The 27,883-nt window shown below is 37.5% G+C and overlaps 1 protein-coding gene across 1 annotated transcript in view; it reads left to right on the forward strand.

The window, feature by feature from the left end:
- CDH2 (cadherin 2) overlaps nt 1-27,236 on the forward strand; it is a 224,676-nt gene extending 197,440 nt beyond the window's left edge. Inside the window, exons 15-16 of the mRNA XM_054694114.1 lie at nt 15,814-15,978; nt 25,841-27,236. Of these exons, the coding sequence (XP_054550089.1) occupies nt 15,814-15,978; nt 25,841-26,047 (372 nt within the window). The 3' untranslated portion in view covers nt 26,048-27,236. The remainder of the gene's footprint in view (nt 1-15,813; nt 15,979-25,840) is intronic.
- The last annotated feature ends 647 nt before the right edge of the window (nt 27,237-27,883 follow it).

Here is a 27,883-nt window from a genome sequence, read left to right on the forward strand (position 1 = left end):
CACTGCATCTCTGGCCTGTGCCCCAGCTCTTGTATGTATAAATAAATAAATCTTTTTTAAAAAGTTTTAGCTGCACTGATGGTGTATCTCTGTGGTTTAATTGTGACTTTTTTACTGAGTTAGCATTTTGGTATCTGCCTCAAGAAGTTTCTGTTCGGCTGGTTATCTCTCTGCTTTTCTATTGGGTTGTCTGTCTTTTTCTTATTGAGTTGTAGGAGATTATTTTATATTATGGATATTATTTCTTTGTCAGATAAATGTTACTGTAAATATCATCTCCCATTCTATAACTTGATTTTTTTATTTTCTTAATGCTGGTTTATGATGAAGAAGTCTTTAATTTTAATGAAGTCCAATTTGTCAATTTTTTCCATTTGCATTTAAGAAAACTCTGTCTACCTTAGAGTAGTAACTCCCCTTTTCCCCCCCGCCAAATTTTTTTCTTTGTATTGTCTTCTTGGAGCTTCATAGTTTTACCTATCACATTAAGTCAGTGATCTATAGCTGTAATGGTTTATTCATCTGGTGGAGGCATGGGTCAGAAATCTTTGTTGTTTTCTTCCTCTCTGGCTATCCAGCGGTCTTTACTAAAAAGATAACCCTTCCCTGCTGCACTGCAGCAGCTCATTTGACATAAAGCAGGTGCTTATACATGTGTGGGTCAATGAGTTTACTTCTGATTCTCCACTGTACTACTTGTTCATTTGCTGATTCTTGGACTAATACCACACTATTTGTAATATGTCTTCATTTCTGTCTAGATAAATTCCCTAACTTACTTGAAGATTTTTTCTAAGTTTTTGGTGGATTTTACTATTTTTTGTTTCCTTAAAAAATAAGCAAGTTATTTAACATTCTACTTTCTAAGTGATTTTAATCAAATGCTTCTCCATTTCTTTAAATAATATACTATAGCTTTAAATGTCAAAGTCATGGTCAGTTCCTGAGAAGTTCTGTTTTGTGAAATGTGCTGTATCCTATTTCCATAATTCATATGTGGCTCCCTGTAAGAAATCCCATTTCTTTGTAGCGTGCATTAAGTCTTTTTGGCAATAAAATGGTTCCTACTTTTCTATTACTTTCTTTGAAGATACTATCTCTTTACAAGAGCGGGCCTTGGGTAAGGGATAGGTGCACATTGCATTCTAGACAAATTTCAGTTGGTTTGTATTATACATAACTGGCATTTTTTTTTTATTTTAAATGGCACTTTTATTTCAATTTTTCATTGTTCATACCAGTGTATCAAAATACACTGATTTATTTATTTTTTCACATCATTTTCATTTTTAAAGAATATTTGCTTCCCCAACCCCTCAGGTGTAGTCCCTATAGAGTTCACTTCACCAGTGCACCTGTGCACCATCATCTCAGTCCCCTGTGCTCCTCCCGCCCTCCCTCTGATCCCTCTCCCGCCTCCTCCCCTGCAGTATGTCTGTGATATATAATTGTCCATTTTTACTTTGTTGTGTTTTGTACTGTTATTATATTTTTAACTGATGTCTATTTGATTCCCCTATATTCCTGCTATAAGTGAAGCCATCTGATATTTTTCTTTTTCCTTCTGGCTTATTTCACTGGGCATAATTCCTTCTAGCTCCATCCACGTTGCTGCAAATGGCATCTTTTCTGATTGCTGAATAATATTCCATTGTGTATATATGCCACACCTTTTTCATTCAGTCATCTATTTTGGGGCATTTTGGTTGTTTCCAGGTTTTACCTATTGTAAATAGTGCTGCAATAAACATAGGTGTACAGGTGTTTTTTTGAATCAATGTTTTTGTGTCCTTTGGGTAGATCCCTAGTAGTGGAATTGCCGGGTCAGCATAACTGGCATTTTACAAAGCAGGCGTGTTACTTCCAGATGTAGATGCCAACTGTGTTGCTACACTTGTGATGATCAGTCAGTGGCTTGTGTGATGTCTCAGGTGAACAGTCTCCCCAAAATTGTCAGCTTCAAAGGATGGCTGTGTCTCTGAGGTCAGTTTGAACAGTTGGTGGAGGCCTACTCTGCCGTGATTATAGCCAAAGGCAAAGTTTATAGCTGCTGTCCCACAAAGCCTATCCCACCCACAGCTGCTTGGCCAAGAGAAAGGATCCTTCTTAAGGGACTGATTAGAAAGTTGTTAAGCAAAGCAGTCCTCTGCTAGGGTAGCCTTTCTTTTCCCTGCAGTTGATGTGCATGTCTGTTTATATCCTATGCTAAGGCACAGGGTACCAGTTTAACAAAACAGCTAAGAGGTGCCTTAGGAAAAAACAGAACACCTCTGTATCTTTTTCTTGTTTTGTGCAGAGTAGACACCTATCAGTGCCTGTACATATTCTGCTTTGGCTTAGGTTGAAAGGAAAGTAAGTTGGGCCCGTATTTGAAATGCATGTGGATGTGTTCCCGACAGAGGCAGTATTTCCTCACCATTGACTGTTGGACAGTTTTAGTATAATGTCCAGTCTCTTTTCAGAGGATGACATTCCTTTTATCTGCTTTGCTGCTGTAATCAGCAGGGCTTTTGGTGGTTATCAAGTTTTGTTTAATTACCCTCATTAGTAAGTATCCTTCAGTGCCCTTTTGGCCAATGGGGCTGGTTGCAGATACTGGATCGCTTTTAATGATCTTTGCATCCACTGTCTTCTATCTCAGCATCAGTAATAAAAGCAGGCTGAATGTATAAAATAGCCAATAGCTCATTTTTCCTGGAACTATCCCATTTTAGCCTTAGGAGACAAAACAGAAACTGTTAGATTCCTACATTTTAAAGCTTAGACTTAATTATAGTTTGCTTGTATGTTAAACACTTGTGGTGTGTGTATCATGTTTATCTCACTCACTGATGACTCACTTTAAGCAACTTCTATCTAAATCACTTGATACTTGGCAACCTCATTGTCCATAAAAGTAGCAAGGGCTATGTATGGTGATCCTAAGTGTTACACAGGGTACTAAATGCTTTATATACATTATTTTATTTGATCTCTCCACAGTATAGCAAAGTAAGCACAAACCATTAGAAAGTAGTAAAGTGGGGATTAAAACCCAGTCCGCTTGTCTCCACAGAAGATGCTATTTAATGATATCTTTTTACTATCCTTAAGACAGCTCAGGCTCATTCAGGTAATTAAAATAGTCCCTTTTAGGGTGTTATTTGAATTCATTACAAGATTGTCCCTTCCTTGAAGTAGGCTCTGGAATATTCAGTCCCTTCTTCTACTTTTAAATTTTCACTTGTAAAATTTTCCACTCTGAGGGCCTAGAATTGTGGTGGGAATTTTGGAAATAGGAGAGAAAGTGCTGTTTTTCCTGTTAAGGGGTTTTATAAATGACAGTCAGTGGGTCCTGGGTCCTTCGGACCTGGCTGGTAGGTTCAGTGGAGCAGAGAGCCTTGAAAGGGCAGGGTTTGTCATCTCCTCAGGCAGAGTCAGCTCTTCAGAGAGTAATCTGACACTGGTCAGAGCGGGTTATGGCAGAAGGCTACTGAGGACCCCACATCAATTTCTGCTTGATCAGTCTGGGGTTCTTGGCCTTTATGATCTGCTGTATTCCAGGCGTGGCCACCCATAATCAGTCTGCCCTGAGCGCAGTATCATCGCTAGCTCTATTTTCCCCTCTCCATCTCTCTGACAAGGCACAGCACCTGTGGGCCCAGTAGATTTCATGTCCCAGGACTGGGAGGACTTGATCTGAATCCCCAAATTTCATTTCTTAAGTTTCAGAGACTTGCTCAAGGCTAGTTTCTTATGCATCAGATATGGTTCTGAACTCTCAGAGAAAGTACAGGATACCAATCCTGATAGTTTGGGGGGTTGGGGCATGTCTGAAAGCTGCATTCTGTGTCACTTTAAAGTCACAGTTCAGGGTGTCTGTTCACAAAAGCCCAAGACTGTGTTTTATTTCACTGGCTGAGTTTAAAAATTGAAGAAAATTCACATAAATTTTGAATCACCCAATCCTCTTAAGATAGAAAGATCTAAAAATGTGGCCTTCATTCTGACATGACAATAATTGTTGGAAACTAAATAGAGACTTCCTCTTTATGCAGAAAAAAACATGCTCCAGTAGTTTTTCTTCCTTTTTTTTATACCAACCCAGCTTTATTGATTTATGTTATCAGCCTGTCCTTTATAGATCCCTAATTTTTTACAAACTCTGATTAAATTACAGAGTAATTTCTAGACTTTGGGTTAACAAAAACAGATTTCTCCATGTAACAAGTACCTTAGTGTTCTGGTTGTAAAAAAGTGGATTAGCTACAAATTCATTTAACCGGATATTTTAGTTAAACTAGGATAACATTTGTAACTAAGATTTCAGTGACCTAATCCTAGTTGAAATATTTTTCTTGCTTATGTAGCAGTAACTGAATTTCAGGCCATAAGAGTTTGAGACTAGGAGAGGAGGTCTGCTCCACTCCGTACAGTCATTCAGAGACCCAGAGTTCCTGTGGCTACCCCTTTTTCGTGATGTGGCTTCCAAGGTCATCATAGCCACACATAAAAGTTATCACTACATGACAGAAAAGCAAGGAGATGATATGTAGGAAAGTTTAATGTGTCAGGCCTGGAATATGTCACCTCCACTCCTGTCTCAGATGAAGAAAAAGTGACCAGATAAAAGTCTTCTCATCTGGTTAGGTACTTGAATTTAGAGAATCTTTTCTGAGCTTTTTTTTTTTTTAAAAAAAAAAGATTAGTTATACAAGAACTGGGGTACAGTCAGAGGTGCGGGAGGGTGAGAGAATTCAGCGGAGTCAGAGCGGGGAGCAGAATGAGCAGATGGACCGAAGACACTACTGAGGGGAGTAGTGGGAGAGACAGGAGAGGTCTGTCGCGCCATGTGGGACTCTCCCTGGCTGGCCAGGAATCGAACCCGCGCTGCAGAGGCTGTGGACAGATTCACAACGCTGTGCTCAACCCACTGTGCCACCGGAGAGGCCTTTTCTGAGCTTCTATGAGATTAGTTTTTCCCCCACTCAGAGTATGTTGCCAGATCACACTTAGGGTTCTGACCACCTGTTATGCCAGAGGGAAGTAGGTCATGGACACAGAGGAGACACAGGAAGCAGCTCATGAAAACAAGGCACTTTATATTAAGTTCACATAAAACTAGGGTGGGTAGCATCCCATTACCTGTAGAACACTTCCCGTCTTCTAAGATACTGAAGTCTTGATCAGGACCAACACTCACACAGGTCAGTAATTGCTTATCATTTCAGGTTAAAAGGAATCAGGATAGAAGCTCTTTTTACTGAGCCAGGTTTCTGAGTCTCCAAAAAAAAAAAATCAGGTGCAATAACTGTATCAATATCAACTGTTTTTTTTTTTTTCAATATATAATGAAATTGATTTCTTGTGACTTGTGAAAATTAGTTTCAGTATTTTAATCAATGAGATTCCCCCAAAAGCATGTTGAGCAGAGTTCAGGTTAAGAGTCTTCAGTTCCTATGACACAGGATTTGGATTTTAGTAATGGGTGCTTTAAAGGCTGATCACTCAGTTTCTCTTCTCACCCCTCCATTTGTGTTTTAAGCTGCACTTGGATTGAACTGCCTTTATACTCTTCTGCTTCATATTTCTGTGGCTTAGTACATGGTCTTCACCTCCCAGCTGTTTAGTTACCAAGATTCACCTCAGGACACCTTTTTTTTTTGGGTTCCAGGCACAATCAAGTGTTCTGTTCTCCTATTGCAGCCCATGCCTGCTTCTGTTTTGATATTTTGTATCCAGCCCAGTCTCAACCTTAAATTCTGAGAGTACAGGGTCTTGTCATACTCATTTTTTTATTCCTATATCTAGGCTAGTTGGTATCTGTAGACACTCATAAAACACTTGTGCACTGGACCTTCTCCCTGAATCTCTTAGTTTGCAAGTCAGTACACAAGGTTAACTGAACAAGTACACCCTTGCCAACTTCACTTTCTTCGAATCTCTAAGGTCTGCTAGAAATAATGATAGCATTACCAAATGCTTGCATTCATTATATACTTGTTCTGTGTTAGGCACTGAGCTACTCTGTCAGCTTGCATCTTATAATCTTCCCCAAAACCACATGAAGAAAATTGTTAGTCCAATTTTCAAACCCAGATTCATGTGACTTGAGAAGCCAAGCTCTGTATACTGTGCCTCTCTCTCTTTCTCCCTTTGTCTGTCTGTTGTCTTTCTTCACTTTTTAACAAGCAGGTGTTACCAAGTTACTGGGTAGAACCAACAAGGCTAACTGCTTAGCCACAGCTTATTAGATATCCAGTCACCTGTAATCTGATTTTAGAATAGACAAAGGATATGGCTCAATTAGTTGGGTAAAGATAAGGCTCCACTTTACAAAGTGAAGCACATTTTAATATTAAAGTTAGAATCTTGGAGACTCAATGTGAATAGCCAAGTTATTTAAAAAAAAAAAAAAGTAGTCCAAATATACAATCTGGGCAACAAGAATGAAAATTAGGCTGACTGCCTAGATAAAAGGAAGGGACAGAGGTTCAAGAAAGCCTCTTGCACCAGCCACTTCCTTGAGTCAAGTGATCTCTGCTGGAGCCAGAGGGTCTCTAAGAACATCCTGCCAATCTCAGGAACCAGCTTTCATGAGCATAACGAAGCTTGACCCTCTGTCTCCAGCAGAGAACGAAGCTGTCTAGTTTAACCATGGCATGTTTGAATCTTTGAAATAATTGTTTCATGGAATCATTCTGCTGTTTAAGCAAACTAACAGATGGCTGAATCTGGACATAACTGTGGAGACCACTTTTAACATTTTTATTGGCAGTTAAAGCACACTTTGTTAATTATATTCCCACATTATTCATCCATTTATTCCCACCTGCAAAACTAGTATATGTTAGTTATTGAAAGAGTGACACTGATTTCACAGGAGGAAAGTTGCACCAGGGATTGGGTTAGTATTAACTGCCATTCCTTTTTTTACATGCTCTTCTTAAAAACTTATGGCCAGGTGACACATGGGTAATCTGCAGAAAATGTAGAACTGAAACCAGTCCCATTTCCTGCTGGGCATTAACTGTTGTTAATAGGCTCATGATTTACCCTTAGCTTTATATTTGCTATTCCTGTCATTTCGTGTGAATGAACACAATATTTTATGGAATTCATTTTAATATTCTTCCTGACTAATCATAAGTTTATTACATTTTAGAGAAATGAAGTTATCAATACCCCAGTAGTAGCAGTGATGAAGCTCTGAATGGCAAGTTTCTATTAGCACTATGCCAAAAAAAAAAAAAAAAAGGCAAGATACTAAGTGCTGTCAAAGTTCTTCTGGCTGGACAGATCCACAGCAGCCTTTTTTTAAATAAATTAATTGCAGTACATTTGTGTCACGCCCATTATGTATCACCAATGCCTAACTTTTATTTTTCAGTAATAGCAGAGTTGAGGTATTGTGATAGATTGACCAAAAAAAAACCTAAAATATTGACTGTTTAGTCCTTACAGGAAGTTTGTTGACCTCTGATATAGACTTATTCCATTAATGACAAACCCATTAACTGTTTTGTCCAGAAGTTGAATGTGCTAAAGGTTAGCACAGAATATTTGTGTAATCTGCCCAAAGTCACCCTGTTCCATATGGGAGAGCCAAGATTTGAATCAATAGGCTCTCATTTCCAAATCTTATCTTTCTAAAGCACATGACAATACTCTCTTTGCTGTATTGAGTTTATTTGTAAATTTATCTTAAAGACTATATCTCTTTAGGAAATGCCAAAATGATGTGATATAAAATAGTCAAGCGTTTGGAAACTGTCACCATATTACTGACCAAATGTTGCCATTTCTTTATTACCTATTTTAGGTTTCCTCCAAAATAGAATAATAGGTCATACTAAGATAGAATGACTTTGATCTTGTCTGCGTGGTAACATTTTCATTTTTTGTAAGGAGAAATTGGAGCTTGGAGAAAGAATGTAGAACTGAAGATGTAAATAGATAACTATTATACCCTTTGTCACCCTAGAGAACTTGGAAGGGTTAGGAAAATACACTTCTCTTTCTAGATCTGTAACTGAATTCCATGAAAAGAATAGGAAATAACAAACATTAGAATAAAAATTACATTTCCGATTTCAGGAGAAAAATCATCCTTCTTAAGCTTTGCTACTCTCTGAGATCATAAAAGGCCTATGCAGCCTCATTCTCCCAAAATCACCTCTTTCACAGCTACTGATGTAATGGTTTTTATATTACCCAGTTTCAATTATTTTGAAGTGTGGCCTTTAAAAAGATCTTAGATTAGGGCCTCCCCTGGTGGCGCAGCAGTTGAGCGCTGGGCTGCGAGGCTGCCCGCAACCTCTGTAGCACCGGTTCGTTCCCTGGCCGCCGGCGAGGGTCCCACAAAAAAAAAAAAAAGATATTAGATTAAAAACTCTATGAGGTCAGTAACTGAGTCTATGATCCAAAAGACTCTTCAGAAAGTATTTGTTGAATTACATTTAGTTGAATTGTATTTGCTGCACTTTTTCCTAAAAGATTATGCCTCATTTTATGATGAAAAAATAAGTTGTGATACAATTTCAATCATTTTAGTTTCTGAAGTAAAACTACCATTTTGCACCAAAGAATGAACCTTCCAGCTCATTCATAATTCTGAAATCAGAATTTTTAAAAAGTATTAAAAGAAACTCTGACAGGGAGCCTCCCTGGTGGCACAAGGGGTTAAGACACAGCACTATGAAGCAGGCCGCAGCCACTGCAGCATGAATTCGATCCCTGGGCAGGGAGGTGAACCACATGGCCCAGCAGACCTCTCCTGACTAGTCCTGACAGACCTCTCCTGACTACACTGCTCTCCTCAGCAGTGTATTTCAGTCAATCTGCCTGTTCTGTTCCCCTCTCTGTCTCTGGTGAATCCTCTCTCCACTCACACACCTCTGACCTGTATCCCAGTTCTTGTATGCATATAAATCTTAAAAAAAAAAAAAAAGAAAAGAAAAGAAAATGACAAGATGGCGTGAGGGGTAAACCCTGGGAGCAGAAACAGTGACTGTTCCCTCTTGATATTGACTCCCGCTCCCTCCTCCTGGGAAGTAAAAACTGCTTATGCAGAGAGATTAAAATGCATACGAATGCAGAGAATGGAGGTCCTTCATCTATTTCCAAGTTCTTTTATCTCTGTATTAGGTTTATGATTCAAACCAGAAAAGCTTTCAGAAAGTCTTTTGTTTAGGAGGACTTTAGTAATCCATAAAATCTTGATTTCCCATCATTTTGCCTGTGTAGATAGTTACCATCATAACTACATTTCTCTGGGGGAAAAAATTCAGGTGCTAATGTAATTTACATAAAGTTTGCAAGGGTATTTGACTTACTTGTCAGCAGTTGTATGGTAATATGTTGACACCTTATCACTATTTCATTCAATTATTTTAATGCCAGGAGCTATAGAGTGTGAGATAACAACCTCTCTTCTACTTTCCATGTCTTTGTGCACCTGTCTGAAGAATTTCTTGCCTGTGCCACAGTCAGCTTTTTTTCCAGATAACTTTTTTTTTTCCCTTCAGAATTTTGTCCACTTACTTTCATGTTAATATTTTTATTTATCTCAGTCACTTCATCTTGAAACAATAAAAATAAATGTATGCTTTATATGGGAATTTCCAAGCAACTTGCCTAAACTAATATAAAGGAGAATTTTCCACTTGTCTCAGCCCTTGCCTAGCAGACAGCAAAACTAGCTGTTGTATTTCATCACTAACCAGGGGGTGTTCATAAATGTTCTAACCAGGTTCTAACCAGGGGGTGTTCATAAATGTCCCCGAGATTGGAGTGCACTCTCCCTCCCATCATGCCTTGCTGGAGCTACGTGAATACTCCCACCAAAAGTCCATGAAGCTTGTTTTCACCAGCCCTGCCCAGACCGGGCTAGGCCCCTGTTCCTAAACAGCAGAGCCAACTTCTCCTTTCTAGCTCTTAAGACCCCTCCCCTTTCTTCCCTCAACAAACTACTGCGTTTTTTCCCTGGCCTGTGGAAGATGCAGCTTTTTTGTTTTCATATTTCATTTGCTCTGCTGGTCTCTATTTTGTTCTTCCACTCTGCTTAACTGAGTCAGTGACCTTGAGCAAATCATTAACCTCTCTTGAACTGTGGTAATCTATGGAATGGAACAACAGCACCCACCTGGAAGGATTTTTGCTTAGTGTCTATGAGATAGCACATGAGAAAGTAGCTACTATAATTCCTGACAGGTGATGGGCAGCAGGTAAGGCTTGATTTCCTTCTTTCACACTCTTAGAGCTGAAAATGGCATCTGGCACTCAGCAAGCGCTCCCTAAATATTTGTGAAATAGTAAATGGATATTTTCATCACTCTCCAAAACAGACTTATTTTGTACACTATTATAGATTCTACCAGCAATGAAACTTTCTGAAATTTTTGCCTGGGATTCCAGAATTTCAACTTATAATGATGCAGCATTATTTTATTTAAACATAATGAAGTGCCTTAAGGTAGATCCGTGGTATAATTTTCTCAAGCAGTTACAAATCATTGAAATCAGTGGAATTTAGCAAAAAAAAAAAAGGCCAGAACCAGAGTTTTACCTGACAAACTTACTAATTCTCCCAGAATTGTATCACCCTTAAGACATTTTAAATCATGGAGGAAAAAAAGTATTTTCTGATACCTGCAATTTTAATATTCTAATATCCCAATCCCATGCCTACTTTTAATAGTCATTGTCAAATAACACAATTCCCAAACAATAGCACTCATTTCAAGCATTGGCAGTCAAGTAAGATTTCCGTTGGCATTCACTTGAAAATTAAATTTCTTTGGCATTTAGTAATGTAAAGGTTGATATCATAAGAGAATTTTCACATCCACTTTTTCAGCATTTTAGAGACCAAATACAGGTACAGCTAAGAGATATTGTGAGTGTACTTTGAGACCACTGAAAAAATTGAATATTGCAATAAAGAAAGTCATAAGTTTTTTTGGTTTCCCAGTGCATGTAAAAGTTTTATTTATACTATACTGTAGCCTATTAAGCATGTAATAGAATCATGTCTAAAAAACAATGCACATACCTTAAATTAAAAATACTTTATTTCTGAAAAATTCTGACTATTATCTGAGCCTGCAGTGAGTCATAATCATTTTGGGTCTTGTAAAAAACTGAAACATCTATAAGTTCAATAAACGAAAGTGCAATAGAGTAAGATATGCCTATAAAGTAGTTCTTCTTGGATTGTTTATTTTTAATTGAGCTATGATTGACATATAACATTGTATTAGTTTCAGGCATACAACAATGATTTCATATTTGTGTATATTGAAACATGATTGCCATGATTAAGTCTAGCTAATTTGGTCACCTACCATAGTTATAAAAATAACTCTTCCTAGGAGAGAGTAAAACTACCTTGGATTGATTCTCTATAACCTTCGGAAGTAAAACGATGGGCCCAATGACCTTGAGAAACTTTTCTGCATCTGCAATTCTCTTTATAATTGTCATCCTACATGTTGTAATTTGTGTGTTTAAATAAAGCACTATGGGATTATAAAGATGTATAATTTAGGAAGTTCACATGGAGTGACCTCTTATCAAAAGACTTAAAATGGGACCCTTTGGTCAGGAGCTCTGACGCAGTTGGGTGTGGACAGAAAAGCCTGACCTTGTTGCCCGAGGCCACCTAGCACACCATTGCTTCTTCCTGCCACCATCAGATTTTCACATTCCATATTTGTGGTAGAGAGAGGGAAAACATCACTGAGAAACGTTCAGTCATGTATTTTAACACATTTTCTAGCTTCCTGTAAATAAGTGGTGTTCTGCCTTTTTTAGATACCAGCATAGCTACGAAAAACGACACATCTCCATTATTATGGGGAACTCACCACAGTCGTGAGCCTCAATGATGGGGCACAGGTTCTTCCCTGCTCTTCCCATATGAATTACTGCTGTAGAGTATAATGTGGTGTGAGGCACTTATCTTGAATTGGCTGTTCTTTTGAACATCAGACATGAACATCATTGCTGAGACATTATTCAACACATTTTTTAATGAACACATTCTATGGGTCTGACATCTTGATGGTGGAAATGAATGAGCAGGACCAAAAATGTTTTAAGACTAGTCCTGCTCTCTGATTCTTAAGTTAGTAGGAAAAGGCTATAAAAGCAAAAATAGAAAAGATAAAAAGCTGTGTATTACGGCCTCCCTGGTGGCGCAAGGGGTTAAGATGCAACCTATGAAGCAATCCGCAGCCACTACAGCAAGAATTTGATCCCCAGCCAGGGAGCTACCCCCATGGCGCAGACCTCTCCTGTCTTGCCTGCTGCTCCCCTCAGCAGTGTATTTCAATCTGCCTGTTTTGTTCCCCACTCTCTCTCTGGTGAATCCTCTCACCCCCACACCTCTGTACCCCTGTTCTTGTATGCATAAAATAAATCTTTTTTAAATTTTTTTTTAAAATTTGTTTTTAAAAAAATTTTTCAAAAAATTTAAAAAAGCTATGTATTAATCTGTTGCTCTGTGCATACACTGATAAGTGAAGCAGCTACGTGGAGATGCCATCTTTCTCCAAAGGAGATAGCTGCCATTAGTTTTAATAGACTGTTCTGTCAGAATTAAACTCTGCCAGATCTTCCTGCTTTCTGGTGGAATACACCAATATCTAAATGTTGACAACTTTCTAGAAAAAATTTCGAACAGTGCTTGCCAGTAATAGGCATTTGTGTTTGTAACCTTTAGATATAGTAAGGGATGAATCAGAAATCAGGGTAGACAAGGTCTTTCTAAGTAATGAATAGCTTGAACAAAGCTCGAGCCTCTTTTCTCTCTAGTTATGACAAGACATTCCTTTGTACTATTGTACAGACTTATATCCTTTCAAGAACTATGCCACCAAATTTAAAAAGTCCTCAAAATAAGATCTAATTACTTTTATGTAAGTCAAACTTCTAATAAAGCATTTTACTCCCTTAATGTAAAAATATATTTAAACTGCCATCAGTATACTTAACACTGTTTTCCCCATTTTAAAAAAAGATTCAATAATCGCTAGTAGGCACCCTTACTCTGGTTTACGCCACTCTATAGTGCTAGGTAGTTATGCAATTAAATGTGGCCTGGAAAATGATGCTTCTTAGGGTGTAAGCATTCAAAATTCACTAAATAAATCCCTCTTTTTATTGTGTATAACATTTCAAAGGGTTTCGCATCTGTCATGTCATTGTATGCCTCTGATAGTCTATAAATAACTGATAAATTTGATGCAGTTTACAATGGCGTGCAGTTGTGCAAAATCAAGATGTTTTCACGCAAATTTTGTATGGATGCTTTGACATACTCTGTCCTGACAAGAGAAAAGAGCGTCCCCTTCCCTTTACTCATGCCATTGGTTCCCTAGCCCATACATTGCTCAAGGTGCAAACCTAACACCAGCTTTCCAACTCTGAACATCTCGTGCTTTGTATTATACCAAATTTATGTCTTGGGCTGCCTTGTCCTGCTCTTTCTATAACTTCCTCACCTCCCATATCACCTCCCAGGCACTCCTGAGAGGAGGTGCTTTCTCAGTGTTTTCCTTAGTTAGATTAGCTGAATCTCTAGGCAAGAGTTGTTTAGGGGACTGTGGTCAGGATGCTAGTGAGCACAGAGTTTAATTTCCTATCAGTGTTTTCAAGTCAGACACACGTGGTTTTAATTTCCATCTGAATCACATACTAAATGTGTGACCTGGGCAGTTTACTCAACCACTCTGAGTCTTTTTCTCAAAACATGATGATAATAAAACATTCTTCACAGGTTCATTAGACAGAATTATTGAAAAGACACATACCAAGAGCCTGGTAAAGTATCTAGCATGTAGTGGGCATGAATGTCAGTGATCTTTCTTCCCTTTGACTCCTTTGTTATTTTAGTCATTCCTCACATTCCTGTCCCTCCACACTCATCTGCCTAGTTTGTTTTTCTCCAAAACCCAACCTTATATCTGATTATATCTGAGACTTGATTCACTCTTTATTATTATGCAAAGAGCCATGCCTTGGAGTCCTGTGCATTTGGAATCAGAGTTTGTCTCCATGTCTTAATAGACCTGAGACCATGGACTAGTTATGTGGGTTCTTTGAAACTCAGTTTCCTCAACTCTTGAATAAGAATGCAGTACCACATTGTTGTTCAGAGGATCAAATTAGAAAATCTTTAGAACATTTAGAAGTCTGCCAGAACATGTAAATATTCAAGTGTTGAATAAATCAAAACCGCTGTAGTAACTACAAGTGGTTTTAAATGCATTTTACAAAAAGAGATGAAGCCTGAACTAAAAACAGTACTTGAAAATCTGTACTTTCTCTAAATGTTAACAACTTTGAACTGGAGAATTTTGGTTTAGTTGGGGATGTGATACTTTACATCACTAGAATTTAGGGGTTTGAACTACAAAGTATTTGTCCAAACCTAAAATTTTGATGCAATTCCACATCATAGTCAGTTCCTTTATACATTCCTGTCCAGCTGGCCGATGTTAACACTGAAAATAGTTCTGAGGCCCGCCCTTTACCCAGTGCTTCCTCTGTTCTATCTCTCTGAAAGTAGACAGGCTGTTTTCCAAGACATTTCCACAGAGTGAATCTACCCTCCCTGGCCTAACACTGCTGGGCCACAATTGGTAAACTTTTTCTATAAGGACCAGTTAGTAAGACATTGTGGTCTGTAACATAGTCTTCTTCGTGTTGTTATTGTGCTAAATAACCCTTTACAAATGTAAAAGTTATTCCAGGAAAAATAGGCCATAGGGGAGACTGGATCCATAGACCTTAGTTTGCTGACCCTGCATCACTGAAAGGAGGGAGGGATGAAGAGTGGATTTGAAACCTGGGGGACTAATACTTTCCTTTAAGGAAAATGAAAATTCACTTGCATCAATTTTTGGGTTTTGTTTTGTTTTTTTGTTATTTTTTTGAGTATTTAAAGACCTTGTAGGAGACAAAGTTTTCTTTTGACTCCCTTAGGGCCCCTGACTGGGTCTGAAAATTAAACTGGCAAAGACAGATTAACAAGAGAAAAACATACACACTATAATGAATTTTCACATGTGCCTGGGAACCTTCAAAAGAGAATCAAGACCCAAAAAAGTGACCAGAACCGAAAGCTGCATATACCTTTAGACAAACACTAAGTTTGTGGAGAATTGACAAGACAAAGTGGTTAAAGTTGGAGTAGTGAATGGTGCAGAATTAAATGGGAATACAAGGCTTAATTTACCCAGATCTGTTTGTACAGATTTTTTGACCCCATATTCCCCATCTTTGGTGATAAGAATGTTTTCCCACCTTCTGATACAGGGAGGGGATCTTCCAATTAAATTTTTTGACCTGTTACAGAGGGAAAGGGCAAGTTTGGGTGGGGGAGAAAGGTCAATTTGACCTTCTGCCATTTTTAAATTTCTTCATCTTAAGATTGAATATGATAAGCTGCCAAATTTTGGGGGCATGTGTCCTGAACCCCATCCACATGAAGTTAGTTTAGTCCTTTTGCTTTTATGGCACAACTCCATTTTCCAGTCGGTGTTTTAGTCATTTTATAGTGGGGCCTCATCTCACTGCTGTTTTCCATTGGAAACTGATGAGGAACATAGTTAAGCAGATGGAGCACAGACTGTAGAAATGAAAAACACAGAAGAAATCACTGTGTGAAAGAAATATTTAATCATAACATGTAAAACTCACAGTGGCAACTTTTCCATTATGTTAAATTTCACTCATTTCTATGCATTCTGGGTATGTGTTTAAAAACAAAGGTTGTAATTTTCCATCTTTATGCCCATCTACCATGGGTTTTGATTTTGTCTTTTGTAGGACTATGACTTGAGCCAGCTTCAGCAGCCTGATACTGTGGAACCTGATGCCATCAAGCCTGTTGGAATCCGGCGACTGGATGAGAGACCCATCCACGCCGAGCCTCAGTACCCGGTCAGATCGGCAGCGCCACACCCTGGTGACATTGGGGACTTCATTAATGAGGTACAAGGAGAGACTCTTTTCTCTCTTTTTTTTCTAAGATTTATATATTTATGTATATAAGAACTGGGGTACAGGCCAGAGGTGTGGGGGGTGAGAGGATTCACTAGCAATAGAGTGGGGAACAGAACAGGCAGATCTACTGAAATACACTGCTGAGGGGAGCAGCCAGTGAGACAGGAGGGTCTGCTGTGCCATGTGGGTAGCTCCCTCCCTGGCCGGGGATCAAACTCGTGCTGCAGTGGCTGTGGATAGCTTCATAGGTTGTATCTTAACCCCCAGCACCACCAGGGAGGCCCCCGAGAGATTCCTTCTTTATAAATGCTTTTATGCATGCTAGTGGTTAGCCCTCTGTAGATCACAAAATGATTGGGATATGCTATGTAATTCATTGAAAAACACTTGTTTTTTTTTTTATATATAAGTTTATCTTATGTGGAAGCAAATGTGACTTCATTAATAGACAACAGATTTCATGTTTTGATCAGCCAAAGAGATGTGTCAACTACTATTCTACCTTAGGAGTTGACACTCATATTTATTATCAGTATTAGTCACAGTATCTCCAGCATGAGTTTTTTCCCTTAGATTATAAATAATAAATAGACTAATAATATTTCAGTGCATTCTAATTTCATTTATTAGCACTGATAAATCAAATCGTAGTTTGCTTTTCATTTTTCTCATACTGTACCCTTTGAGTCCTACAAATGGTGAGAATTCAGTGCCAACGCAAGGACTAGAGAGTTCTGTCAGATGAGATTAGTAGGAAGAGCAGCTAAATTAAATATTATGTAAGTGATTTAAATACTTGTCTAGTCGAGGAGTTTTAAGAGCTTCTGTAAGAAGCAGCTAATTCTCTGTTGAATATAACAGATGTGATTTTCACTGTCAAAATTATTATGGCATCCTTTTATTTCATTACTGACCAAGAGTTTTGCTACATTTTATACTTAAGTTTTGAAGTGAAATGATTTATGCTGCTTCTTTTGTTCATGTCTCTAGTTTTACTGTAATTCTCCTTTTGAATTTTTATTATAAGAGAATATAATACATATTGATAGATTGTGAATATATGGCAAAACTTTTGTTCTCTGGCCATATCCTCCTCCTCAGTATCTCCAAGATCAGATTCGGTCTTACTGTATTAAAAAGCAGAATGTATGTGTCCTGCATGGCCACCAGTTATGTGCTGATAAGACTCTTACTTCCTGGGCATCTTTGAAATATTCATATATTGTGTACACGTACTCATTCTATCATAAGTTTTTAGATTCACTTATCGCTTGTAGAAAGTTTTCAAACAAAGTTAGAATATTTATCTTTTTCCACTATTCATTACTGTCTATCTGCTGCATTATGAGCATATCCATTCACTTTTGTTAAATAGATAATAGATTAATTTGTACTAGAAATGATTTTTTTAAGATTTTTTTTTACATTTATTTATGCATACTAGAACCAGGGTGCAGGTTAGAGGTGCGAGGCCTGTGGGAGGGGTGAGAGGATCCACCAGAGACAGAATGGGGAGCAGAACAGGTGGATCTACTGAAATACACTGCCCTGATAGGAGTGGTCTGCTGCGCCATGTGGGCCAGCTCCCTGGCCGGGGATCAAACTATGCTGCAGCTGCTGCCAATAGCTTGATAGTGCTGAGAGTTAACCCCTGGCACCATGAAGGAGGCCCCAGTAGAAATGATTTAAAAGCAAATTGAAGGCAAAAACCACAGAATACCGGTTTTAGAGTGTTCTTTTTCTACAAAAATGTGCCTGACTTTCTAGCTTGTCTCTATATAGGCCTGGTTAAGAAACAAGATAATTTGCAGGAATTTATATATATATATATATGACTAGATCTTTTTGAACATCTTAAGAGTGCCTGGTGATTGTATTCTAATTTAGTGTGCATCATCATGATAAATTCTTTGGTTTTTCCTATGATCATTGGGTTTCAAGAGATAGTGCATCTTTTGGGTATGACGTAGGATCTTCTTCAGAGCATGAATTCTGGCTTCACTGTAATTCAACAAATCCTTACTTAACTGAATGTTTCTGCCTGTGCCTGAAATGTCCATAATCTGTGGGGATTCCACCCCATCCAGGACACTGTTCTCAGTGGTAAAGTTCAAGCTCTGAGCATTATTTATAAGCCTATTCCTAATCTGACTCCTCCCTTCTTCTTCCTATGCTGTACCTCACTGAACTACTAACTGTTCAGGACATCACACTTTTGACTATTGCACAATCTCTGCAAAGCCTTTACTTTCTTGGCCATCAATGAAACAGTCACATAACCTTTAGATTCAATTGAAACTTCTCTATGAAGCCTCCTTCCATACCTTTGATATGCTAGGGTGAGGGCCATTTCTTATTTTTCTCTGTGTAACCTAAGCATTTACTACTTTGCCTAACTTTTAGATTTTGCTGGTTTAAAGGATCCAAGTCCTGTGGCAGGTGTGTAGGTCATGAAGCTATGAGCACTGCCTGGTTTGTAGTTGACTGGGATTCACTGGGTCCCAGTTCTGGAGCCTTTCACTCTGTAGTGTTGATTGCATTAAGAAAACAAGACTATCAGTTGTTTTAAGTGTATATTTTGAGTTTGTATGTGTATGTCTCTGTGTGTTCATTTAGATAAAGAAGTAGTAAGTAGGTGGGTAGGTAGGTAGTTACTGATTTTCTTCATTAGAGAGAGAGACTAGTTAGTAAGTTTCATTTATCCGGCTTTTCTAAATCCATAGGAGAAGTTCGGTAGAAATTTCCATTTGGAATTCCCTTTCCCTAAAACAGAACCAAAGAACACAACCTAAAAAAAGTCTCTTAAAAACCATATGAACAGATGTGAATACTTATATGAAAAACTTTTTCTAAACAACTGACCTGCAAATTAACTTCTATAATACCATCAATTCATAGTTTGAGGATTATCTGCATTTATTAAAAATAGTGCATTGGAAATCATCTTGAGCTTGGTTTAAGATCATTTCAGCAAATAACTGCTAAATATCTACTGTGTGTACATACTATACCAGGAGCACGTAATTAAGAAAATAAATTAGACATAGATTATGTTTGGGTATGCTCCCTACTGTGCTGCCTGCACACCCTTTACATCAGGCAGACTTTTTATACTTGGCTTTCCAGCTGCATCTGAGGCCCATCCCCGACATGCTTCTTCCAGGCCATGGGCAGAGACATCAACTTGTCATTTACAGTCTTAGTTTCTAATTCCTGGATGGTCCCTGTTCCCATGCTGTTCTTTCAGTCTGAAACATCCTTTCCCTTTCTTCTGCTGTTAATTCTCATATTAAGTCTTGATTAGCTCATGCAGAATCAGACACGTGGAGTTTACATGCAGATGTGTTTAATATCTTCCTATACTGGACAGATTAAAAATAAATACATGTAAAATTTTAAAATAGTTGAAGACACCTAGAAAGAACTCAAGAACATTTTATAAATACATTTAAAATGCAAATAGATTTATTTATCTCCAGGTCTTATTTGATTTAGCATAGTAGCAAGTGTTCCAAATGAAGAATAATATAGTGGTGATTATAATTGGAATGTTTTTATAGATGTAAGAAATAGGTAAGCTCATGAGAACATTTTCTATTTTGTTTATTTAAATAATGTTGCCTTGAATTTCAAAAATGATAATTTATTTGCAATCTGAAAGAATAAAATAAATCACAAGGTTTTCATTCCAACTACAGATTTCATTCTGTTTTGAGGTTTTTAAATATGACCTTCAGAGGGTGAAAAGTTGAAACAAATTAATTTAATCTCAGTCCAACAGTAGATATTAGCATACCTCCAATAACTTCACTAATCCCATATATTTCTTTATCTCAGAAGTATAAAAACCAAGGGCATACTTCTGTTAAAAGACAGACTTTCTTTTTTAAAGACACACTTTGGATTAATAGCATTTAAAAACTTTGGAAGGTGCTTCAAGCATAATTTGCTTAGAACTACTAACACAAAACTTTTGCCCTTCTACTCCTATTAATTAAATTTAGTTTGCTTTAAAATATCTCTGTCCACTCTTACAGGAATTGGGCATTTTTGAGTTCAATGCCAGCTGTCTCACCTAAACAGTCAAAGTCAGGATCCGTAGACTTAACCTCTTGGATTTATAGTTGTCTTATTTATAAAATAAGGATAATATTAACGCTTTCTAGTGAGCTCAAAAGAAGATAATTCATGTAAACTGCTTAGTATAGTTCCCAACATACAGTAAAAATCTCTTAATTATATCAGGATCATATTAATCATTATTATGAGCCTTTCAGGAGTGAAAACGTTCTGCTATCTTTAAATTGCAAATAAGAAAATACGTCTCCTTCCCCTAAAAATCGCTTTAACTAAAATGAAGTCCCTAGAAAGGAACACCAAATTTCACTGTAATTTTAAACATGGTACATTTTTATGTCCACATATATTTTAAACCTAGATCCAACTTCCTCTGAAAAGAGTAAATATAAATTTGAACAAGATCTAAAGTGAAAAAAGTAAGCCCAGAACAGTAATGCAATGTTAACTTCTAGAATACCTGCTGGATGTCAGGCATTGTGTTGGACATCAGGATATGAACAAAATACAAGCAGACCCTGCAGGAAAAATCACAATCTAATGTGACTAAAACACAGTATTGAAGTCAAGGGGACCAGAGAGACCACAGGGACTACTCCTATTAACTGGTCCTGGGTGTGGGGTGGGGGTGGGGGATCAAAATAGCAAAAGTGACATTGTTTAAATGGGCTTTTTTAAAGAAAAGGTGGATGGATGGATGGATGATGGATGGGTGGATTAATGGATGGGCAGATGGGTGGATGAATATTAACCAGGTGAAAAAGTTTTTGAGAGGGACAATTATAAAGAAGAGGATCCACATTTCAGCTATCAGAAAGTGAATATGCAAATAGCATGAAGATACACAAGAATATGACATTTTTAGGTTTTGGGAAATTGAGGTGACTAATTCATTTGCAGTTCTTGGAGTTGAGAATAGCTAAAACAGACTGGGTGGTAAATAGACTGGGTTCACTGAATGCTCTTCTAAAGAACTTTGATTTTACTGTGTAACTTACCCAAACATCAGTCATTTATGTAACCTATTCTAACTTTTTCCATGTCTGCATACTTCTTATTATTTATACTTTTAATCAATTTTAACTCAATTCTTTAAAAGAAAGGCTAATTAAAATAAATAAATAAAAGGTATTCTTTTGAAATACCCTCACCAATTAAAAATTAAAAATCATCTTGCACACCCTCAAGGGAATGCCTCCCTTATTAGGGAAACACTTCTACAAGTTTTAGAGAGCAATCAAAAGGTTATAGATGAAGGAGTCACATCAAATAATGTCTGACAGAGAAACCAATTGTAGTTTGCAAGAAAGAATCAAAGAGCAGTTACTGGGGACTGGAGAGGCTTTCACTGGGGACCGAAAGGAAGGCAGCGTGGCATTGAGACAACAGAACACAGAATATTGGGGGCAAGAGAACCGTCTCAAACTCTCACATGTTCCCTTGATGAAAGAATGTGGGTTTTTATAGTCTCCCTAAAAGCTTCTCTCCACCCCAAAGCATCAGGTCAGAAGGCTATAAATAAACTGCAGCAAGAATTCAGTCTTCAGAGGCACAGCCTTTCATTTAAGAGAGGCACCTTAAACTACAGCATAAAATCCAGATTTATCCACTTCAAGATCTGCTCCTCCAGAAAAGGTGAACTTCACATACTCTTCTGGATTAATCAAGCTAAGTGAGAAGAAAGAAACATATGAAATTGGTTTGTAAGTTTGGCAACAGTATGATGCATCCCTTGCAAAATGGTGTCCTTAGCTGTAAATAAAAGTATCCCTTTGGGGCAGATGAGAAGGTAACATGACATGCCTACACTCTGGTTGTGTGCCTGTCACTGTCAGTTCCTTAGAATTCAACTATGATCTTTCTGCAATTACCAAAGTAGTACTGAGCATTAATATAATGCCTGATCCAGAAGAATCATATCTTATTCCCAGATAAATATTAGTGCTATCCAAGTGGAAGGGATTTAAAGCACTTAACCTTCAGCCTAGAGAAGATGGCTTGCCTAAGAATTCTTGAAAAGTTCAGTGGGTTTTGTAATTATCAAAATCTGAGACAGTGTGCAGTACTCTAGCATAGCTCGATGCTTTCTGATGGGTTTCATGGCTTAACCTCTTTTTTAAAAAAGATTTTATTTTATTTATTATTGCATAGAGGAACTGGGGTGTAGACTAGAGGTTCAGGGGTTGAGAGGATTCACCAGAGACAGAGTGGGGAGCAGAACAGATGTATCTATTGAAATACACTGCTGAGGGGAGCAGAGAGCGAGACAGGAGAGGTCTGCTGTGCCATATGTGAGTAGACTCCCTGGCCAGGTATCAAACTCTGGCTGTCTCGGTGATAGTGCTGAGACTTAACCCCTAGGACACTGGGAGACCCCCCTAACCTCTTTATAAAAGAAGATAAAACAGATTCCGAAACTACCAGGATGATCAGAAAGCTAGACAGAAGCTAAAACAATAAAAATAAAAACAAGTATTTTGGAGTAACTATAGTGAATATGGAAATAGATTATTTACAGAATAGAGTTGGGTGGCTTAGATTGCTGTGAAGAGTCTCGGACCCATTAATACCACAGAAAACCAGTCAACTTCCAGCATTTATTCCTAAGTCAGAGTAAACACAGGCCATCGCTTTCCTCTCCACTGAATTCAGACATACTTGACTCCCTGCCATTGGCTCTTTGGCTAATTTTAGGCTTAGCCTTTCATATTTCCACTTTGGTGCTGATGCCGTAAGGATTGGACAGGGTTCTGCATATATTGCAACTTGACATGTGAACTGTGATAAGGCAGATGACCTGAGCACACTGACCTTCAACATTGTCTCTGCTCTTTGTATAATAAAACAGTTTACTTTAATAAAATCTTAATATTTGAGATCTAATTTCTTTGTCAGGAAATCCCTGATTTTTCTTAAATTTTCCTTCAGCTCTTTTTCTGATCTAGATCTTGTGTGGACTCAAATTAATGCTGAACTGAAGGAATCACCTAGTGCTTAATTTGCAGTTGCTGGATTTTGTAGAGAATAGGAGAGAGGCGCACATGCTAACATATGAACATAAACTTCATGGGGGCAGGCCTTGGTTCTAGCTTATTGATAGTTTGTGTTCCTACCACTGAGCAGAACACATTGGAATATACTCAATAAATATGTCTTGAATGAAATAAATGTAAACAAGATGATTGAAGATGCATTCTTTGACTTTCACTAGTTAATCCTACAATTCCAAAGTAAGAACTCCAAAATATTATTGGCTTACAATAGCAAAGGTTTACCTTATACTCACATAACATGTCAGCCATATGCCAGCAGTGGCTCAGATCCTGATCCACACATCTTTTGTTTTTCAAAGCCCAAGCAGATGGAAAAGTCCACCTGGGGAAGGCCATTCTCCTGGCAGAGAGCAAAAGGAGAAGAAACGGGTAGAAATGCTTTAGACCAAACTCTTTAAGAGTCTGGTCTACATTTCTGTTCGCGTATCATTGGCCAAGGCCAATCCCATTGCCAAACTGGCAGTGCGTTGGGGAAGTAAACTGTGGCTCCAGAGAGGCACTTCTGGTAGTGTGGGTGTGTGATCCACCTGCAGGGAAGGGTTAGTGAATCACTGAAGACAGTAACACAATCTCCCACAGAAAGGAGCTATGAATTTTGAGAAATTGTGGTTTATGGTTCTCTGGCTTAGTAGAATTGACTTGTAGCTTATTCTATAAATATAGTAAAGAAAATACTAACTAAAATTATTTGTGTTTTACATATTGAAGTAGTTTGCTGAAGACTTCTTTATATAACTTCACACAAGCATTTCTAGGTTATAAATAGCATAACCTGAAGTGAGGAAAAGTGATTAAATGGTGATAGTATAATTGGCAAGGCAGACTTGGAGATAGAAAAAGTGGTGGTGTGTACTTTTCTCTCCTGTTTTAATTGAAGTCAAGTGTTGGCATATTGTTTCTTTAAAAGGCTATAACTTCACATTTTTTTCAGATTGCAAAATAGGATATTATCTCCAAATTTTAACACTTTTTTTAAATGCTGATATTAATTGATCTCTAACAGTACCAGACACAGTTGGATCTCTTATTCCAGTGGTCTCCATAATAATTGTATTATTGTTATTAATAACTGCAGTTAAGGAAATAAAGCTTATAAAACTTAGGTGAATTCCATAGCTAATACTTTGTAGAACTGTGGTGTTAACCCAAAGTCTAATCTCATAATCAGTAATCATACCAACTCTTAATTTTCCCTCTTCCTCCTCTCTATATTTGGGAAAAAAACATGGATGAACACATATTCATAAAAAACATACATGTGTACTTATAAAATGCACATGGATTGCAAGAGTTAATCTAAAGTAGGATAGTCCATGATATCTTGGTTAACAGAAGCCACCATAAACTCACCAACAGTTGAAAAGCAGAGTTGTGGAAAAAGAGATTGCTTGAAAACTGATGTTGAAATAGTAGAATGGAAATGGGGCGGGGGGAATAGAGAAAACAGCAAAAGGATATGTCATTTAGTGCTTAAAAATTATGCATGGCAGAGTGAGCAGAGTGATGAATTTGCTGCAGATTTGTGAATTATATATTAGAGCATCTTTTTGTGAATTTAAGCTTTTTGATAAGAGTTTCATTAGTTCTTATTTTTAAATAATTTTAAGAGCCATATATATACATATAATTTTACACCGACAGTATTTCCCCCAATACTTATATGTATAGATATTGGCTCATGTCTTGTCTAGGGGCTATGGGATTTGGAAATCATGCTATTCTTAAGAAAACATTGTCTTTTCACAATTTGCCATTGAATTTCAAATATTATGTGTTGCTAAGGACATGAAAAATTTAATGGGTAACTTTATTTTTATTATAATTACATTTGACCTGTCTTCATTCTTTGATATTCTTCCACATTTAGGTCAAATATAATGCTATTTTCCTCTTTTAAACTCCTACTTGTCACTACAAGCCTGGATTTTCTTTTTAGCATCCTGATGATTCTTTCCCTAGACTTCATAGTTTTGTTACTTCTTTTTCATTTATTTCATACTATTGTAATGCCAGTTATGCTAGATGGAAGCTTGCAAGGAGCAAGGGTCATATGGCTCCCATTTGTATATACCTTTCTTTACCTTTCAAATAATTCCTGTTCCCACTATAAGTTATCAAAATCTATTTATCCTGATTCTGAATAGATCAGAGTCCACATATCACATGATTTTATAGCCTTCTGTGTTATTTCCTGCTCATTCAAAGCTGGTCTCCACCAATGCCTATTAAACATGTGCACTACCAGCCATCCTGGCAAGAGTGTAGTTGTGCTATAAAACATTTGTTGAATGAACGAGTGAATGAATTGATTGTATAGCAATTACTAGCAAATAAAATTTGACTTGTATTTAAATTACATATAACTACAAGCTGCTCATGTCCTATATATTACGTTATTTAAGCTCCTCCCTTCTCAGCTTCAAGCAGTTGGCCATTCATTTTTGCCAGCTAGCAAACACATTTTCCATTTACCCTCTGCCAGTGTATGCCTTGGCTTCGCTGGACCAGACTCCTTAGGGCTTCTTTTTGGAAGAGCAACATAAATTCATTTTTGCCTAGCTTTCCAATGGGAACAGAACCTCAATTTCCATGGCTTGAAAATTTCAAATAGAAATTTACCAGCTGGTGATCCCTGTTGATCCTGCAGAAACACTTGGATCTGTCTGTGGATTTGCAATGTATGACCCTCTCTGTTCTTTCTTTGTCTTCCCAAATTGTAGGGCCTTAAAGCTGCTGACAACGATCCCACAGCTCCACCATACGACTCGCTTTTAGTCTTTGACTATGAAGGCAGTGGCTCCACCGCTGGGTCCTTGAGCTCCCTAAATTCCTCAAGTAGTGGTGGTGAGCAGGACTATGACTACCTGAATGACTGGGGGCCACGCTTCAAGAAACTTGCTGACATGTATGGCGGAGGTGATGACTGAACTTCAGGGTGAACTTGGTTTTGGACAAGTACAAACAATTTCAACTGATATTCCCAAAAAGCATACAGAAGCTAGGCTTTAACTTTGTAGTCTACTAGCACAGTGCTTGCTGGAGGCTTTGGCATAGGCTGCAAACCAATTTGGGCTCAGAGGGAATATCAGTGATCCAATACTGTTTGGAAAAACACTGAGCTCAGTTACACTTGAATTTTACAGTACAGAAGCACTGGGATTTTATGTGCCTTTTTGTACCTTTTTCAGATTGGAATTAGTTTTATGTTTAAGGCTTTAATGGTACTGATTTCTGAAACGATAAGTAAAAGACAAAATATTTTGTGGCGGGAGCAGTAAGTTAAACCATGATATGCTTCAACACGCTTTTGTTACATTGCATTTGCTTTTATTAAAATACAGAATTAAACAAACAAACAAAAACTCATGGAGCAATTTTATTATCTTGGGGGATGAGACCATGAGATTGGAAAATGTACATTACTTCTAGTTTTAGACTTTAGATTTTTTTTTCCACTAAAATCTTAAAACTTATGCAGCTGGTTGCAAATAAAGGGAGTTTTCATATCACCAATTTGTAGCAAAATTGAATTTTTTCATAAACTAGAATGTTAGACACATTTTGGTCTTAATCCATGTACACTTTTTTATTTACTGTATTTTTTCCACTTCACTGTAAAAATGGTATGTGTACATAATGTTTTATTGGCATAGTCTATGGAGAAGTGCAGAAACTTCAGAACATGTGTATGTATTATTTGGACTATGGATTCAGGTTTTTTGCATGTTTATATCTTTCGTTATGGATAAAGTATTTACAAAACAAAGTGACATTTGATTCAATTGTTGAGCTGTAGTTAGAATACTCAATTTTTAATTTTTTAATTTTTTTTATTTTTTATTTTCGTTTTTTGTTTGGGGAGGGAGAAAAAGTTCTTAGCACAAATGTTTTACATAATTTGTACCAAAAAAAAAAAGGGAAGGAAAAGAAAGGGGTGGCCTGACTGGCCTGACACTGGTGGCACTACTAAGTGTGTGTTTTTAAAAAAAAAAGTGGGAAAAAAAAAGCTTTTAAACTGGAGAGACTTCTGACAACAGCTTTGCCTCTGTATTGTGTACCAGAATATAAATGATACACCTCTGACCCCAGCGTTCTGAATAAAATGCTAATTTTGGATCTGGTGACTGGTTTGAACTTTTTCTTTTCTACTTGAGCTGTTTTGAATGTTTCGAAAAATCCCAAGTACTGGAGTTCCATTGAGAACAACAGTACAAAAGTATGTATTTGTTCTTGCCTTATTCTCCATTGAAACCTTTAACAGGCAGCCGTGTCCAGTGAGCAACAGAAAATAATTGTGGATCTTCTCATCTTCACAGAAGGAAAACATCAAGTGACAGGACTTGACTATGACAACGATGGTAAACAAATCACATCCTTAACTTCAGAATTTAGTATGATTCTTAACATCCCTTATTAATTCCTTTCTGCTTAGGATTTTGGTTACACTGACTAAAAAGCCAACATTTCCCATTAGAGCATCAGCCTAACAGAAACCTCAGTAAAGAGTTACAGGATCGAGCCTGAAAACTGCAGGGGGCACCTGGTATCTCAAGCAATTTGCTAAAGGTGTTGTTTTGTGTATTTAGTGAGATATACTTTGGTTGGACTGATGTCCATTCATTGACCATTTCTTTACATTTTTATTGAGATATAATGGCCAAATAAAGTTATATGTGCTTAAGGTGTGCAACATGGTCACTATACATTGTGAAATGATTTCCACAATCAAGTTAATTAACACATATATTGCCCTCATTGTTACT

The sequence above is a fragment of the Talpa occidentalis genome, unplaced genomic scaffold (genome assembly GCF_014898055.3).
Source record: "Talpa occidentalis isolate TD23 unplaced genomic scaffold, MPIMG_talOcc4v2.1 talOcc4.13, whole genome shotgun sequence".
NCBI classification, from domain to species: Eukaryota; Metazoa; Chordata; class Mammalia; order Eulipotyphla; family Talpidae; genus Talpa; species Talpa occidentalis.